General features: G+C 41.6%; 2 protein-coding genes across 2 annotated transcripts; both read right to left on the reverse strand.

The window, feature by feature from the left end:
• Positions 1–4,762: 4,762 nt before the first annotated feature.
• Positions 4,763–10,589, reverse strand: LOC117266332 (vitelline membrane outer layer protein 1 homolog). The gene is made up of 4 exons (XM_078171401.1): positions 10,323–10,589; positions 9,413–9,525; positions 7,915–8,221; positions 4,763–4,849 (listed from the first exon to the last, which is right to left on the reverse strand). The coding sequence occupies exons 1-4, from the start codon at positions 10,530–10,532 to the stop codon at positions 4,847–4,849; spliced, it is 633 nt and encodes a 210-aa protein (XP_078027527.1). The 5' UTR covers positions 10,533–10,589; the 3' UTR covers positions 4,763–4,846.
• A 1,341-nt stretch (positions 10,590–11,930) lies between these two features.
• LOC117266068 (DLA class II histocompatibility antigen, DR-1 beta chain-like) lies at positions 11,931–18,113 on the reverse strand. The gene is made up of 5 exons (XM_078171201.1): positions 17,572–18,113; positions 15,708–15,977; positions 15,201–15,482; positions 12,778–12,889; positions 11,931–11,967 (listed from the first exon to the last, which is right to left on the reverse strand). The coding sequence occupies exons 2-5, from the start codon at positions 15,826–15,828 to the stop codon at positions 11,931–11,933; spliced, it is 552 nt and encodes a 183-aa protein (XP_078027327.1). The 5' UTR covers positions 15,829–15,977; positions 17,572–18,113.
• Positions 18,114–18,553: the final 440 nt, after the last annotated feature.

The following is an 18,553-nucleotide window of genomic DNA, read 5'->3' on the forward strand; positions in this document are numbered from 1 at the left end:
TCTGCCCATCAGAATAATGCCATAGCATTTGCTTCTCTCTTGGCCCGCCGTATTATTCTACTCAGCTGGAAATCAACAAAGCCTCCCTCATTAATACAATGAATTTGAGAGATGATGAGCACTCTTAAGATATTAAGATATTCACTGAGACAGTCGTTTTCAAACTTTTGTGCCCAAAGCACACCAAAGAGCAAGGCACACCTGTATTTATATCTGTGCACCGTAGCTTCTATAAGGTGTTTTCACTCTTATCATGACATTAACATTTGTTTTTATTTGCTAATATCAAATAACAGTTGATAGCCAGCTATTACTTGTGAAATGTTTAACAAAATGATTCAAGAATTGATTTTAAACTTTTTAAAATGACATCAAAGCACCAATAACACATCCATTTAAACAGGAAGTAATGTAGGATAATGTGATGTGTCACTCACTTAAAATTCCCACACCTGAACAGAGACAAGTAAACTGTAACTCTGCACCTTTTCCTCTGAATGGAGAGATCAAAATAAAGTCTGTAAAAGAGTAAGTCTGTCCTTGTGTCCAAACACAGACATAAATCCTGTTTCTTTAGCGACATTTGCAGACTGAGCACACAACTAATTATCATTATTATTATAATGAATATAAAACCACCTTCCTCAGTGAAGCCTTGCTAGATTTAACCAGAAAACAGACCAAACTTAAACAATTACATTAAACTGGCCAATAAATAAAGTGTAAAATGACACACCACAAGGAGTGCATCATGACTTGCACAACCTGCCACTTACTCAACCAACAGCACAATTAAACATCACCAATGCAGACAACATTATCATGTAGGCTACTGTAAACTCCACAGCAGCTGCAGCCACAAACACACACATGACTGTACAGTTTCTGCACAAACACACACACAATACTAGCTTCTGAGCAAAGCAGTGCTCCTTTGCGTACTCTTCTATACAGGTGCAACATTAGCTTGTTGTACTCACCTGTCTGAACGTCTTGTGCACCATGAAGTCCTCCTCAGTCCAGTTAAACGCCTCTGCTCCTTTATTCTCAGTCCATAAAAAAATTCAGTTCACTCTGTGTCGTTGAATTAGCTCTGCAGCCACAGCAGGGATTACTGGCAGCAGAAAGGCCTCACACACCTCTCAATGACGACAAAAGTTCCATCATTAGCGTATGAACATTAGCATGTTAGCCACACCCAGCATGCACCTGGCAATGTGTGAGTGAGATTGATTTGGGTCACTTAGTGTGCCCACCAGGTGGTGCTAGGATTTGGGGATATCTATTGTGAGAAAAAAATATACATATGTATATATGTATATATTACTAATAACTATGTTTTCATCAATTTATAATCACCTGGTTGAAACTATCTAACTAAAGGCATTAGCGTGTTAGCATTTAGCATGTTAGCCACACCCAGCATGCACCTGGCAACGTGTGGATGAGTTTGATTTGGGTCACTTAGTGTGCCCACTGGGTGGTGCTGGGATTTAGGGATATCTATTGTGAGAAAAAAATATACATATGTCATAACTATATTTTCATCAGTTTATAATCACCTGGCTGAAACTACCTAACTGAAGGCATTAGCATGTTAGCATTTAGCATGTTAGCCACACCCAGCATGCACCTGGCAACGTGTGGGTGAGTTTGATTTGGGTCACTTAGTGTGCTGGCTGGGTGGTGCTGGGATGTAGGGGGGTATCTATTGTAAGAAAAAAAATTTAGTACTAATATGTTTATATTAGTTTATAATCATCTGGCTGTAACTAACTAACTGAAGGCATTAGCATGCACTGTTGCCAACTCCTCAGTAAGAAAAGTAGCTATTGGCTGTCCTAAAAGTCGCTAGAACTCGCTAAATGACGTCATCGCCTAATTTGCATAATTGTCCATATGCATGTAATTGTAATGGATGCTGTAGGAGAGAGGAATAACATCGTGGGAGAGACAAAAACTGAGTAAAACACCCTGAATATGTTTACAACTACAAATGAACCTTTTTTCAGTGATTTATATTAGACAAAGAAAATTTTACATTTACATCCCGCCCTGACTGTAAACCAGGTCGGGATCAGAGCGATAGATCAGCCAGAGGCGGTTCCGCGCATGTGCGATTCACTTGCAGTCTGGACGTGGAGGGGTTAACGTCTCCTGCTCTGACTGCTGCTGGGAGGGAGGACTGGGCCATCTGTGAGTGCTTTGGGGCGAGAGAGGAGCTCACGGCAGCATTCGCTGCCCGTTGAGAAGACTAAGAATGATACGTGCTCTCACAACAGAGTCTCCAGAAGTCTTCAATAACATCAGAAAAAGTTGCTAGATTTGTCGCTAGTCGCTTTTTTGAAAAAGAGTCGCTAGAGGGGTCTGAAAAGTCGCTAAATATAGCGACAAAGTCGCTAAGTTGGCAACACTGTTAGCATGTTAGCATTTAGCATGTTAGCCACACTCAGCATGCAACTGGCAGAGTCTGGGTGAGTTTAAATTGGGTTTGGCCGGGTGGTGCGTTCATATTTAGAGGCATCTAGTGGGAGAAATGATATATTTAATACTTATGACTATGTTTTTTATTACTTGAAGCTAATAATTGTTGTTTTTGTTACCTTAGAATGAGTTGTTTTCTTCATGGAGCGGGTCCTCTTCCACAGAGTACCCCATGTTAATCTACAGTAGCCCAGAATGGACAAACCAAATACTGGCCCTAATTCTCTACCTCACCGCTAGATGCCACTAAATCCTGCAGACTGCAAACTTAATTCTTTATTATACTGTATTCTGTCCCAGTCTCAGTTTATCAGGATGTTTTCATGTGACTTTTGACTGTACTCTGAAACAGATGTGATTTTAAAAGTAGCAAAGTACAATACATGAGATAAATAGTATGCTCAGGACACACAAAAAGCCTTTGTTACAGTAGTAACAGTGAATGTAATTTGTGACCCATCTCCACACCTTAAGGTGAGTTTTAATGAGATGAAGAGTACTTCTAGGCCTGAGAAATAAAACAGCTGTATAATGAAAATAACCCAGATAATATCACTGTGACGCCATCAGGGTTATTTTGAGGTAGGCTTGAGACTCAGATTAAACAAACCGTGGTACAAACAGGGGTCATAAATTTGTAATTCCACACTATCCGACAGTATTGTATTTTTAATGTATCAGCTTGTTCCAACTGCTATTTGGACTAGATTATGTTTCTATATATCTGTATATCCAAACCATAGTCTCCATGTTTTTATGTTTTGTTAAGTAAATATATTCCAGATGTCTTGTGCATTATTTTATATACATTTCCCTAAATTTCAGCCCAACATTGCTGATATTTTTGGAAACTTTCAGATCTCTGCTACAATTTAAAGTTCTGTGGGTTTCAACCAGGGGTGTCACAATATACAGGTACTGATGACAGCCATGATATTGGCAAAAAGAAATACTAATGTCATGTTAATAATACACATATGATCATATCATGTAAATAATCCAACGCCTCTTAAATCATATCTGTATCTTTCCATTCCCACTTTGTCTCCCTCTCCACCTCCCCAATATCGTATAAGAGTGTAATTCATTTACAAAAAAAGAGATAAAACGCACAATAGACAAAATTAAAGATGAATTTGACTGATAATAATATTATCATTTTCTAATTTTATAAAGATGTTGCAATAATTTCACTACTGTGAATTCTTTGGGCCACAATAATCATATAATGAAAATCTGATATGGTGCCAGACGTTAGTTTGGCTGCACAGCATGTGTTTTTTAATGACTGTCACACAGCAGTGAGTCACTGAGGTTTGTTATTCAGGCAAAATAAGCCTTTTGAAGATGACACACTGAGCTCTCAGAACTTCAGACGGCATTTGTGTGTATTTTTTAGACAAAACAAATGATGGATAGAGCTGTATTTACATTGTTCACTTGAAATGAGCGCCTCATGCAGCTGTTTCATAGTCAGCCCTCCTCCTGCTGATATTAGCATATCCGTTCTTCCAAGAAGACCAACAAGTGCACTTGACGACTAACTCCAATAAGTACACTTTGAACTTAGATATGAGGTCAGTTTGAGTTTATTACTATAACAGAGAGGCACTCTGTAGCTGTGTGTTAAAGACTATAATCACTTTGCCTCGACTTGCAAAATCTTCTGAAAACCATTACCGCAGTGTTTGATAACGTCCTCGAGTTCCCTCCCAAACCCTCCGCACACACTCTGTGTTAGCAGATTAACTACTCACCGATTAATTAACACAATTACCTCTGTGTGTGCCAATCGGCGTCTTATCAACCTTTGTCAGGCCTTAAACTGTAAATTAATTAATATCCCCTCTCTTGTCATTTCTTAATTACCTAAGTTCCAGCAGGAATTCTGGGAAACGCCTGTGTCAGCGGCTCTGTTTTGTGTTCATGCTTATTATGACTTTGCTGTGAGCTCATTGGCTCATTAGACAGGATATGAAAACATGCCGCTCTCATGCTGATGAGAGGTGATGAGGGGGTGACATGATGTAAAAAGAGGCTCTTCAGTCGAGGGCTCGATTTGAAGCGGCACTGCTTAATCTTTCTGTTTTTCCTGCTGAAGGTGACACTCGACTTTATTTAGAGAGCGGGATGTTTTGACAAATAACTGGCAGTTTATTGTAGACTGCTGCTAAACTCTGATCTCGGTCATGTTTGAGATTTTAAAAAGGAAGAAACTGACACCACACACACATCGAGACTTTCAGGTTCTGGAAGATCATGGCAGAGACAGCAGCGATTCAGATGAGCTTTTTATTGTTTGTCATCTTTGAGTTCAGGGTGACGGAGACGGGCTGGATTCAGGTCTGCTCGATGTTGCTGATCACTGTCAATAAAACACATAACCATCAATGAATAGTTGTCACATGAATGTATAGACAAAATAGATGTAGTCTCCCTGCAAACTTCTTACACATTCAAATATTACCAAACACACCTAAACTGTACATCCCAAATTACAAAACAAGCTCACCTAATGGTCCATTTAGAAGCCGTTCAGTACCTTTAAAGGTCTAGTGTGCAGGATTTACTGGCATCTAGTGGTGAGGTAGCAGACTGTAACCAAATGAAACTTCTCTCGTGTGCAGGGGTGTAGGAGAACTATGAGGGCTGATGCAAAAACACAAATGGCACTATCTAAAGCCAGTGTTTGGTTTGTCCGTTAAGGGCTACTGTAGAATTCCATGGAAAAGGCCCCGCTCTGTATGTAGATATAAATGGCTCATTATAAGACAACAAAAACACACTGATTCCCAGTTTCAGGCAATTCTACACTAATATAAATATAGTTGTTGATGTTAGCTTCCAGGTGGCATGGTGCTGCAGTGGTTAGCACTGTTGCCTCAGAGCAAGAGGGCTCTGGGTTCAAATCCACCAGCCCTTTGGGCCCTCTCTGTGTGGAGCTTACATGTCAGTGTGGGTTTTCTCCTGGTTCTCCAGCTTCCTCCCACAGTCCAAAGACATGAGTTTGGTTCACTGATGACTCTAAATTTCCTTCAGGTGTAAATGTGCACTTGAATGGTCATCTGTTGTGCTACAGGACTGCTATGAAGTCCCTTCTTTACACCACCTTTGTATTTTTTACACAGAACAAAACAATGACGTCATCATGCCACTCCAATGTGTGATTTCAGATAGCATGCCATCATCACCAAATCTAAAGAGGCATGACAGGCGCGACATGTAACAATGAACAAACGGATCGGCAGTGCTTTGTAAACAATAGCAAAGGCGTAACATGGCAATAACAATGATTTACTGTCTCTGTCATATAGTGGCTGATCCAGTTCCTCTGCTCAGAGGGTAAGAAGCTCCCGGACCTTATTGTTTTCCCAATTTGTGGACATTTTCAGCTGTTGTTCTTCTTCTTTGAGTTAGCCTCTAACTGCTATCAGCTACTTTTAAAATCTCCCACAGTGGGTTGGATGCATAATATGTCGTCAAAACATCACAGTCATGCTGCCCATGATCCCATCCTGCCAGCTTTACCATTTATAGAGACATTGTTTCAGTGCAGTTACTACCTCAGAGGCAAGACAACTCTGTCCCCCCATTCTGCAATTGTACCCCTCATACAGAAAAGCAAGGCGGAATAACAGCATGATATTCCTGCCTTGAACAGGCAGTGTAAAAGGGTCTTATGTGTCAGCCCTGTGATAGTCTGGCAACCTATCCAGGATGTACCCTGCCTCTCACTCAATGACAGATGGGATAGGCTCCAGCCACCCTCTGACCAATAAATGAATGACAGGATAATGAATTAATATTATATTCAATTTCTGCCAATATATTCCCCCTAAATCCTACACACTGGACCTTTAAGCCAACATGGACTAGAGGTCCTCAAAGTTTTAAGTGCTCATAGAAAATAGGTGGAAAATTGTCTGCTGGATTTTGAGACAGGTGAGTGTTAAAGGGAAATTTCGATTTATTTCAACCCATATCCTATTGTCCTAAACTTGTTTCAAGTGACTAGTGACATAAAAATAATAGTTAGCATGTTAGCCATTAGCCTAGATACAGATGGGGTGCATAGTAGCGTCAGACCTGTTAAAACGTAAGTGAACGGGCATCCCTTCAAGTGCAAAGTTAGTCCACTAAACAAGCTTTTTTTCCACAAAGACCGCCTCATATCGTTAGGATAAATGTCAGAGAACATATAGAAAACGACATGTAAACGTGTTGTCTTACCTTACCGGTGTGCTGCCATGTTTGTTTACCATCTAGCTCTGCTTTCCAAAGCGTGGCCGAAATATCGCAAGAACAAGCAGCGATCTCATACCGTGCCTGAACAAGCAGCAACAGCTGGAAGGCAGAACCGGACAGTTGCCTGAAAAGTTCATTCATTTATTTTATGAAAGATTTATAGAATAATGGCTGACTTTTTGCCAGACTTCGACTTTGTGGAGGAGGAATTTGATTTTGCAGAGTTTGATGGCCGCCCTTATTTATTTGAGCCAGAATACACTGACGAAGAACTTCGTGAAATTGAAGAACGGAGGAGGAGAGAGAGAGAGGTGCAACAGGTAACGTTAGAGAGGAGGAATGGCTGCTGCAAGGCTGCATAGCTCTGGAGATTGGTGGTGTACCTGTGAATGCTGTGCCCCAGTGCCCACAGAAGAGGAATGCCTCTGTTGCAAGGAATGGGACCGGTTACAGCCTTATTTTCAAGGTCTGGATATGACCGAGGACGAGACACCTCCACCTGGAGTAACGTTAGTATCCAGCTGGGCTTTATCTAGAGCTGGCGAGATATATTTCGGCCGCGCTTTGTAAAGCAGAGCTAGATGGTAAACAAACATGGCAGCACACCGGTAAGGTAAGACAACACGTTTACATGTCGTTTTCTATATGTTCTCTGACATTTATCCTAACGATATGAGGCGGTCTTTGTGGAAAAAAAGCTTGTTTAGTGGACTAACTTTGCACTTGAAGGGATGCCCGTTCACTTATGTTTTAACAGGTCTGACGCTGCTATGCATCCCGGCTGTATCTAGGCTAACGGCTAATATGCTAACTATTATTTTTATGTCACTAGTCACTTGAAACAAATTTAGGACGATAGGAGACAGGTTGAAATAAACCGAAATTTCCCTTTAAGGTAAGGTCTTAGGGCTAGATAATAATAATAATAATAATAATCTACCCTAAAATAATCTAAGATAATCTATTTTAGGGTAGATTCTTGCAAATGCCATTAGCAGCACTACTAGGAGGCAGAGGAATATGATGTTTTTCATGGATTTCCTGTCTCATGTACTCCTGTCAGGCTATAGTGACAGTTTCATTATATTTAACAAGAATGTATTTTTATTAAAAGTTACCAACTGTAGTTTTAACCCCTCAACCACTTTTGTGTTTTGGTTTCTATTATATAATCCTCTGTCCTACCTGCTGAGGCTTGGCACAGCAGTGGAAGCGCACATCATTGAGGGTGGAGTCGTCCAGGCCGTACTGGTATTCCTCCATCTTCGTCTCGATGCCGCAGATTCCTCCGTCCTGACACTCCTGGCTCCAGTGGCCGTACTCTCCCCAGTCCATGCCACGCCCCTCCAGCGTCGGGTTGCTGCTGCAGCGGAACTTGATGTTGTTGACAGCCGTGTCATCACCGAACAGACCCTGATGGGGCTCCACGCGGAGCTGGAAAGAGGTGAGCATACCACTGGGGCAGTACTGGGGGTGGGACCAGTCACCGAAGCTGGACAGGGGTGGAGAAAATACAAGAGAATTATGACAGGGGAAAAAATCAGGCTGAGATCCAAAATGAGGGCTGGAAACACTGGAGGGAAGTCAAGACATTTCAACATCTGAACACCTAATTTGCAATCCTGGCAGAAGCGGCGCTTTCATTTCCCCTCTGAACATGATGGGAAACTGCCAGTCGGCAGCTTCCTGCTGCTTTCAAAGTGTCTACTTTATTTATATAATTCTAATTTAACCTTTATAGAACAGCCAGGTTAGTCCCACTGAGATCAAGGATCTCTTACACCAGACAGATCTGGCCACAGCAACAAACAGCTGCATGTTTAAAGACTTCAATAAAAACATTTCAGCATAAGTGGGAGACGCGCTCAGAGGGGGCAAAGGAAAGCATTTCTATTGATGTGTTCATTGCTGTCTAACATTAGAGTCCCTCCTACTGAATACTGGCTCCTCAAAAGAAAACTCATGTGATCAGCTGCGGCATATTGAGGCCTAGATTTTGGAGGAAACATAAGATCAATGAAAAATGTATCTGGCCTTAAACAGCCACTCAGTTTTAAAGCAAGGGCAGTTGTAACTTATGATTTTCATTCATTCATTTTTTTGCCGTAACTGCTTATCCCGTTGGGGTCACCAGGCTGTCACAGGGCTGACACATAGAGACAGACAACCATTCACACTCACATTCACACCTATGGACAATTTTGTGTCACCAGTTAACCTGCATGTCTTTGGACTGTGGGAGGCAGCCGGAAGCAGGCACCCAATGCTAACCACTGCACCACGTGTTGCCCAACTGTTGGCTTTATTAATGGTTATTGTGTGTTATGATGGTTAAATAGATGGTCTAATAACAATGAAAACCGAATTGCTGTATGCAAAACATGCAGGTCAGGAGTTACAGATGGAGATGCAACCTCCAACTTGTTTTAATAAGCAATTAAATACAATTTTATATGTTCTTACTTTGCTGTTAAAATGGCGTTACATTTGATGACAAGCCAGTTACGACTTGTTAAGGACTTGAAACTCAAAGTTCAGGACTTGGGACCTGACTTGAGACCTGCCAAGACTTAAGACTTGTGACTAGTGACTTGCAGAACACTAACATTTCCCACCTCTGGTTATGAGCCCTTTCTAAAGTCTCCCTCATAAGGATTAAGTGGTATCACTGTGAGCCACTCACTAGCCAGTGTGGGATTCAATGGAGTACAGGAAGCTTCGGTTCCCATCTTTGGCACAGATGAGGCGGATCCCATTCAGGGCGGTGTCATCTGCCCCGTACTGGTTAGGCTCCACCTGAGGAAACAGAAAAGAGTTCCCAGAAGCAGCTCTGCACAAACCAGCTTGTTATCTTATTTCGGTGAAGCGAATCTGTCGTGACATTCACGTCAAGTGAAAATATAGATTGTGCAGAGTGTTTGTCATCTATGCAGAGAGGTGTGTGTTTGAGACAACACAAGGCTTTTTCCATTCAGAGTTCATCTCAGCGACTGAGAGTTGTCACACATACATGTATAAAGGATTATTTTGCAGATGCTGTATTCTCAGGTCTGTCAAGATTGTGTGTTTCTGCAGCTGGAGCTTCAGATATTAAACCCCTCTAAGAAACCTTAAACGATAGGTTCACAGGTTTTCAAATTACACAAACTATACTCAGATTTATTCATATTTTCACATTGAAATAATTTGTGGTTTCTGTAATTTTTCCTCCTCTCTTTGTTGGTTGTGAATATACAATGGTGGACAAAATCCACACTGCAAATGCAAAAATGCGTTCTCAACTTCAGCTGAAATTAATATGAGGCTTCAGCAAAATTAAATGGGTTTAATGCCGTTTACCTGTCAGTGTTGTTGCCATTCTTCAGTGGAGGAATAGTAACACAAGGAGGGAATAAAGATTGCAACTTTAGAAGATACCTGATTGATCTGACTGCTGCTAACACCTGCCTGTTTACAAGCAGAAATAAATGCATTGGAGCTATGAATGTGTGACTTAACATCTCTCTTTTTAATATCTGCCTGTTGTTTGTGTTAGTTTTTCTCTTTGTCTCGCTGCAGAAATTCGTAATACGTGAAAGAGTCAGTGTCTTTACCCTGAGACTGAATCCAACAGCAAAGAACTTGTCAGGACACATCTCAGGCCAGGTCCAGTTTCCAAACTGCTCTCCATTATTCACAGTGAGCAGAGAGCTGTACGCTCTGTTGTTAAAGGCGGCACCAGCTCGCTGCAGAAAGGTTTTTTCCTCACAGAGCCCACTGGACAACACGGCCAGCATGGCCACAACGGTGAAAAGACTTGCCATATTGACAGCAGTGAGTCAGTGTTTCACTCTGAAATGCCAACTAACAAGTACCAGGGGTTGAGGCTCTGGGCTCTTATAGCTTCCCAGTCAATTCCAAAATAGACTACTCGTATCAGGTTGAATCATTTACAGAGTCACAGAGTGGCGTGGGATTGAACAGCTGGTGTTGGAGAAAGAAAAGTTTTTCTCACTGAAGTTCACAGACACATGGGGCCTCTGTTAGGCTTCAAACCATTCATCTTTTACATTACAACATGCAGTGAGTCTAATAAGAATTTAACATGTCTACATCACTACTTTACAAACATGATCCACGAGATAAGTTTCAGCAGCAACAAAAGCTTTTACAAGTTATGAAGTCTTGTAATCGATTTCACAAGGACCACTGTTGTATCAGAATAATAGTGTATAGATTGAGAAGTGCAGTGCCAGTAAATAAGAGATTAGAAGAAAGGGTTTATTTTGTCTCACAGGGATGTGTGGACACATCACTCCTTATCACTGGAAACTGAGAAAGTCCATTTTTAGGAAGGAAAACAGCCTTATACTCAGATTATGGTGTCACTGATAAAGCTGTCCCTGAATTCATATCATCCTCTTCCAACCCAATTGCCAGGAAAAATGTGAGCGTTGTACATTTGCACAAACCACAGATACATTACATTTGCACATTATTGTGTAACAGATACTTTAAAACTTAAGTTTAAACAGTGTGTAAGATTTAGGGAATTTTAGGGACTTTGCAGACTGCAGCCAGTCAGAACTTCTCCCGGTTAGTATTCCTTCAGTGTTCATCGTTCGAGAGGTTTTTACCAGGAGCCAAGTTATCCGCAGAGGTGCTTTGTTCTTCTTCGCTGTTTGGGCCGTTCGCCCAGCGCCTGCTATGTAGTCTTACCTTTCTTCTCTGATAACTTAATGTGTGCTCACCTTATTTCTGATCCACATGTACAGGAGGTTTTTGCCGTAAGACAAATTATGACTCAATGATTAACACCAGTAAAAACACAGAATAAAGCAGTTTCACATTACAAATCAGCAACTATTAGCCCTGCACCTGCTAATGTGTGCTCACCTTTTTTTTTCTGATAACTTAAGATTTAGATGTTCAGGTTTTTTTTAAGGGGAGCCCAAATATCCACGGAGGTCTTCTCCTCTCTAAAACAAGTGGACCAGGGGACTCAATTATAAACATTGTGTATGCACAAAACAAGGCCTGAAAGAGGCCTAGGCCACTTCCGACGCCAAAGTTGTGATCTATAAAACTAAACTTGAAGGGAGAAATTTTGACCCATGCTTACGAACATTAAGGAGACGGGAAATTGGCAATATAGATGGTGAGGTGGAAGCCTGATTGTAGAAACTGGCTTTTGTCCGTACGTACATTTATTAATATAGATCCTATGCACTGTTGTATAGATGAGACAGGTGATTTAAACTGGTAAAAACACAAAAAGAAGCAGTTTTAAATTGAAAAAGTCAGCGTTTTTCCTGATGCAGCCCGTTGCAGAGGGGCTGCTTATTAAAGTGGTGAAAACGGCAAAATGCAAATAGTCCAATCTGGGGCCAGTGTTTGGTTTGTCTGTCCTGGGCTACTGTAGAAACATGGTGGGGCAACATGTCAATATATTCCTCTAAATCCTACACACTGGACCTTTAATACTAAAGCTGACCAACATGACACTATTGTGTTGTGCTATTATTAGAGTATTCTCTGTGTTTAATTTGAGTTTCTAATTAAAGATTAATTTTTTTTAAATGCATCATATAAAGCCAATATATACTGATGTGATGTAAAGATGATGAGTCTTCTTCCAAGGTGAGGCAGTTATTGTAAGTGACAGGTCTGACACCTTAATCCTACAAAATGAACACAACGTTGGAAAAATGTATGGCTCCTTTTTTTGAAGGATAACGTGTCAGTTGAGTCCTTGGTTGGCAGAAATGATGAAGGAGGAGCTCTGCCATGTCAGGGGGCCACCTCCATAATAAAACAACAGCATGTCATCTTCCCACAGTGCCATTTTTCTCCTCCCTCTGTTGGTCAGGCTTTGGGTCATCAGCTTTAATACTTCATATTTAAATCTACAGCAGAGCTTTATTATGTCTTATTCTGTTAAAACCTCAAAATTCTGAGGGATGACTCAAAGATGTTTGTCCTTGTCGACCTGTTTTATTTCATACCTTAACTATACCAGTTTTACAGTGTAATGATGAATCCAGTGAACTCTCATTAATGTCAACGCACCTCTGTTTCCTCCAATAGTAGGCTGCTCCACCTGCGGCGACAGTGAGGCCGATGAAGAAGAAGATGATCCCCACCGCCATCTTCAGGTGTTTAGCATCCAGTGAGGAGGTGTCTAAGGTGATTAAGAGAAATAATGACAGTGAAAACTTAATCTGCTCACAGATCCTGTAGTAGATCAGAGAAGTTTACAGAGATGCCATTATCTGTATCTGCATCTGCATCTGCATCTGTATCTGTATCTGTATCTGCATCTGCATCTGTATCTGCATCTGCATCTGTGTCTATAGCCCTTTTTAAATAGGAATTGTGCAAATTTGCAGGAAAGCCCAATCAGTCTTCGTTCAGCATTAGCAGTATAAAAACAAAATTGGGGAGTGCAGCAAAATGCCGCCTGCCTACTTTTGTTCATACAGAATGTGCCTTTTTCGTGTAGCTCAGTGTAGGACATGTAGCTCAGTGTATGTGATGAGGGAAGCCGCGACTGGTCAGTCCTTTGGCGATTCTCTTGTAAGTCGGCCCGTGCTTTACTGTTATCGTCAACTAACGGTTAATGGCCTCTTTGTTTGCGAGGACAAGGAGGGCGCGCAATTCCTTGTCTCCCCAGTTGCTCATCTTTACAGTGTCTGTCAGGTTTGTGTTTCCCTCTTGCTACTAGCTGCTCATTCCTGTTATCAGCTGTTTCCTGTTTATCCACCGCCAGTGGGTCGCACGTGCAGCGTGATCAACAGCTCCTCCCACAAGTCATCAACAGCCCCTCCTGTTGCGGAAGGCCGCCTTGTTCTTTTTAAACCAAAAATGTTCTGCCAATACGACTACCCTACGAGGCGGAAAATTGGGCACCTCGGATCAACTCGCCAATCCACCTCTGTGTGTCTAAAAGCTCGCAGCTTGCTGGCAAATCTGCCCAACATTCACGGAAAATCTGGCAGTGTAAAAGGGGCTTATTAGGAAGTACTCATTTGAGGACATTGGGACTTAATTATCGTTGAGAATGTTTACAATAATTAGAACAACTGTTTTTTACACTTATCAGGTCCTAGTGATCCAAAATAGCTAGGAGAAACCGAAAATGCAGACAAAAGATCAGGTCTCAGGAGGATAAATTAATGATCCTCAAGCAATGCTTAGATGAATGGAATTAGTTTATCTTGCGATATAAAACAAATAACATCTGTTCGCTAGCATGGTCACACTAGTCCACTTTTTAATTGTTTGCTCAGACACACATTTGAGGGCTTAAGTGAACTTTTCTTTCTACTCTATAAGATTAGAAGTGAACATTTTGCATCACACAACTTTGGAGAGGAAGAGGACACGATAAAGTGTCCCTCTAAATGTGGAAGGGAATTCCACCACAACTGCATTTTGCATCTGACGAGGCTTTTGCAAAAGTTCATTACGGATGACCTTCTCTCTCACATTCATCTTTTCAGTTTTGACTCCCACTCTGCTTTCCTTACAAATCTCTCGTGTCAACACAGCTGGTAAACGAACCCGCTGTTCACTGCTGTTCTTAAATATCTGTCAGTCAGACTAACAGCTCTAGTAGTAGATATTTGGACTCCAAAGCAAGCGTCAGAGAAAGCAGGTGAGGTAAATGGAGCTTGAATCATGGTTCAAAGCAGAGGTCGACAACAAGCAGTCGATCAGCAAAGGCAAACAAATCCAAAAAGGGAGCAGGCAGGCAGCCAAACAAAAACAGCAGCTGGAACAATATGGCTACAGGGGGCACAATAGACGGCCTGGCAGGGTGTAGGCGCTGGGTGGCTGGCGTAAGGACTAATGATGGAATGAGGAGCAGGCGAGCAGGTGGGTGTGGAGATCAGGTGATGTGGAAACATGGGAACAACACACCAGGGGCAACGGCTGGACAGGGAGAGAGCAGCGGGTTTGGAAAGTTCGATAAAAATGCAGGGACCAGCGGGGAAGTGAGGAAGTCTGCAACTAGAGGGAGGGACAGAGAGAGCTCATGACAACACACCAACTCCAGACAGAAACCTAACCTAACTCCCTGTCACAGCCAGTATGTCGTGTTCATAATTATGAGTCTCCAAGTATCATTTATGACCCAATAGAAGTGTGTGCTGCATTGTTTAACTTCCCCGCCCGTCAGGCAGCGGAGGTCCAAGTGCTGCACACACTGTGATGCCACACAGCTGGTTCAATATCAGCAAAGTTTCCCTTTATATTCATTGTCTTGTGTGGTGATCAGCAGTGATGTGGTGGTTCACTTTTACACTGTGATCTGTAGCCTATAGTTCGGCTTTAGCATCTAACTATCTTTGTCTTTTTAACCTGTTGTTGCTGCTGAGTCAGTTTGACATCCTGGATATATCCTTCAAACACAGACTGTAGACCCCTCTGTCTGCTTCTCTCTGGAGTCACTGTTTTGAGCATGTGTTCTCTTCCAGACTAATCCTTACCCCAGTCCACCTCCAGGCTCTCTGTCAGGCTGCTGTGGTCCACCCTGCAGCTCACCCTCTCCCCTCTTCTGGGTGTGAGCTCCAGGTAAGCGTGAAGCTGGAAGCTCCAGTCCCCGTTGGCCAGGACATCCGTAGAAGACACATCACTGGTAACCTCTACCCCGTCTTTCAGCCAGCTCACCCTCACTTCCAGAGGGAAAAAATCCGTAACGCTGCACTGCAGCATGGACCGCTTCCCGTAGTCAGTTGGCTTTGTCGGATGGACCCTGACGACTGGAGGCACTGGAGTGTAGAAATGATTAGAGGGAAAAATTAGCTGAATGACCTGCTGGATGTGGAGCGCAGAGGAGTGAGTCAGGGGCTAAACAGTTTTCTTCAAGCCATTTAATTAAAGAACAAGGAGAGAACAATTGTTTCCTTTTTCCAATGAAGCAAATGAAGCCAAATGAAGTGCCACTGTTAGGAGCCTAATGTCCTGCTCCTCAAGTAGAAATCACACAGACTTACATTTTCGATCCAGTGTGCTCCTCCTGAATAATCTTGCGTTGTATCTGCAAAGAGTCTCCACTTGTCTTTTTCTTTCTTCCATTTTCCAAGCCTGGCCATTATAATGGGCTGCATTCTTCATGCCTAACGCTCCAAAGCCAACATACTTCCCAACCCGAGAGTCATACAGGGTGGAAATCTTCTAGTTAAATATGTTTTTCACAAAGAAGACCACGTCTGTGATGTTGTCACTATAATCACAGTCATATATCATCTGATATGCATATCCACCTGGAACAGAAAGAAAACCAGTTAGTACAGATGACTGTGGTGATGATATCAATCATTTGTTGTACCGCACATTTGCTGAACAAAAGCCTTATTGTACCAGGTTAAGAGCACCACTTACAAAACCTGATCGCTCTGCATCAACAGGCTAATTATAGAACAGCACAGTTTATCATGGCCTTTAATCTATTCAACATGAAAGATAACATACTGTGCAGCTTATAAGACTCATTGTGCAAAAGGAGAAATTGATGGTTCTCCTTCTCATCAGATCCTTCATATTAAGGGGTTTTGTTCAGCATGCTCTGACACGTAGGTTCAGATTTCCATTCCAATAAAAACATGAAAGTAGCAGAGGAGTTTTACTTGACTATATACTCCTGAGACCCTGTGTCCTCATATGAGGACATCACATTTTGGGTTTACTTGATCTTATACTTCATTCTACTTAACTTAGACCTCTCATTCCTGGACACTTTTCTGTGGCGTCTAGTGGTAGTAAAAGTGGACAAGGTCCAAAACCTGGACACATTTTATGGTTGAAACTTGTTTGTTTATGATTAATAATGTTTGTGGTTTGATATGGCAACAAATTCGACCAATTTTAGCAACAGTAATAAGATAGACGCTGCTGAGTATTCCTTAGAAGACATAGGGACTTCATTATCATCTCGTTTGAGGACATTGGTTCTTTAATAATGTTGACAATGTTTAGTTTTTTAAAGTTAATGGGTCCTACTGATCCCAAATAGCTAGAAGAAATTAAAAAATGCAAACCAAACAAAAGTTCAGGGCTAAGAAGATTACTAAAGACATTGACACCATACACAGATCCAGAGATGGCACAAATTGGTGCACAAAAATTCACCAGAATGCAGGAAATTAAATGTAAATTATTCACTTTTATCAACTGTAAATCACAATAACAGTCACACCAAGATAAAACAATTGCCTAATGTGTGAGCTTTAATTCAGATCTGACGTTTACAATTTCCCACAGCTGACTGTTAAAGCAAGAGAGCAAATTTTGCTCAGTGACATTGACAGGAAAGTGGTGAATGATAAAATTTTGCGCATCAGAAACATAGAGACGACTCATGAAGCCAGCAAACTGAATCAATTATGTCAATTGCAGCACTTCCTATCTCACATTTTCTAACCTTAGCTGCTGTTCGAACAACAAGGCTGTAGCAGTAAAAGTCAGAGTGCACTGAGTTGCGTATGGGTGCATTGAGTTGCGTATGGGTGCTTTTTATTGCTTATAATGCCACAGTTTTGTATGTGAGAGGAAGAATGTATGTCATAGGGCAATGTACAAAGGAACAAATAGGCCACAGAGTTGCACCTCAAAATGAGTGTGACGTGGCACTTAACAGGCTATGCTCTTAAAACAAGTTCTCCCGGTCTCAACAACAAAAAAAAATCTATAAAATATGAGCGTCAGAAACTCAGTTTTACAGTAAAATGTTCGTGTTGCATTGCAAAGCATGTCTGTGATTCTGTCAACCTTTTGTTCCATTCATTAAATTATCATAAACGGTAAAAAAGTACATGTGAATTAAAGCTAAAATAAACAGGAGCACATGATGAAACCTACCTGCTGGTGTAGTGTGGAGTAAAACAACAGGGACTGTGAGCTGAATCAGAACAAAAAGTCCCATTGTCTCTTGAACACTGAAAACTACACCATCACCGCATGCAAACGCCTACAGACTCAATCATGCTCTTAAAACCTCTCAAGCTCAAAAGCTCAACTGCATCTTGCCACCTCATAAAATAAATGATGCAAATGCTATTGCAAGAGCAGTGCGGAGATGAACAGGTCTTTCAGGTTTTTGCTGCAGTCATGGCTTTGTCTTTATGCTTAGAATTCGTTAATAGTAGATAAATCTCAGCACCACAACCAAGCTGCATGTGAATGAGGAAAACAGAAACGTGGTCATTTTATTTTTACCATGCCTGTTGTTGGGAAACTCAGCATTTTAACTTCTAACACTAACTCCTCATTCAGCATTGTTCTCTCTCCAAGGTATGAATGTTTCCTCACCACTGAATATGTACCTTTATTGCAGAATCAAAGCAGCAGTATTGTCAGTTTTTGAGATCCACACATGTGCATATTAAAAAATGTGGCAGCTATCTTATCTACCATAGTGAAAATAATTAGATTCAGCCCAGAGCCAAATAAAACCTGCAGAGAAAAGAGGCAGTTTGGCACATCGCCATTCGGTGCCAGTATTAACGCACAAGCAAGCAGACATGACAAACATTATTTACTCCCTCATTCATGTCACTGCAGGAGCAGCAACATGCCCAAAAGCTCAGTCTGTGCTGTGATAATTGATGGTGACTTTGTTGAAGGTGCCAGTGCTCTCACACAGGCTGCTGTGGCGACGGGTTAATAAACACAAGACTATAAGGGAACTGTTCTGTTTTGTTTCAGTGTGCTTTGCGTGTATTTTGACATGCGGTACAAAACAGGAACAGACATTTTCAACTTCCCTTGATGTTCTTTATGTGAACATGAAAAACACAACAAGCAGCAACATGATACTGCGCTTCAATGTGGCAAAACATTA

This window comes from Epinephelus lanceolatus, chromosome 10 (genome assembly GCF_041903045.1).
Source record: "Epinephelus lanceolatus isolate andai-2023 chromosome 10, ASM4190304v1, whole genome shotgun sequence".
Classification (NCBI taxonomy): Eukaryota; Metazoa; Chordata; class Actinopteri; order Perciformes; family Serranidae; genus Epinephelus; species Epinephelus lanceolatus.

What these genes read in the sequence shown, in the direction of transcription:
- LOC117266332 (XM_078171401.1), bottom strand. Translation starts at nt 10,532, where the DNA reads ATGGCAAGTCTTTTCACCGTTGTGGCCATGCTGGCCGTGTTGTCCAGT. An exon ending in CTGTTGGATTCAGTCTCAGG is followed by an intron (nt 9,526 to 10,322) that starts GTAAAGACACTG and finishes CTGTTTCCTCAG; the next exon opens with GTGGAGCCTAACCAGTACGG. An exon ending in ATTGAATCCCACACTGGCTA is followed by an intron (nt 8,222 to 9,412) that starts GTGAGTGGCTCA and finishes ACCCCTGTCCAG; the next exon opens with CTTCGGTGACTGGTCCCACC.
- LOC117266068 (XM_078171201.1), bottom strand. Translation starts at nt 15,828, where the DNA reads ATGAAGAATGCAGCCCATTATAATGGCCAGGCTTGGAAAATGGAAGAA. An exon ending in GAGCACACTGGATCGAAAAT is followed by an intron (nt 15,483 to 15,707) that starts GTAAGTCTGTGT and finishes TCTACACTCCAG; the next exon opens with TGCCTCCAGTCGTCAGGGTC. An exon ending in TACTATTGGAGGAAACAGAG is followed by an intron (nt 11,968 to 12,777) that starts GTGCGTTGACAT and finishes TGTTTTTACCAG; the next exon opens with TTTAAATCACCTGTCTCATC.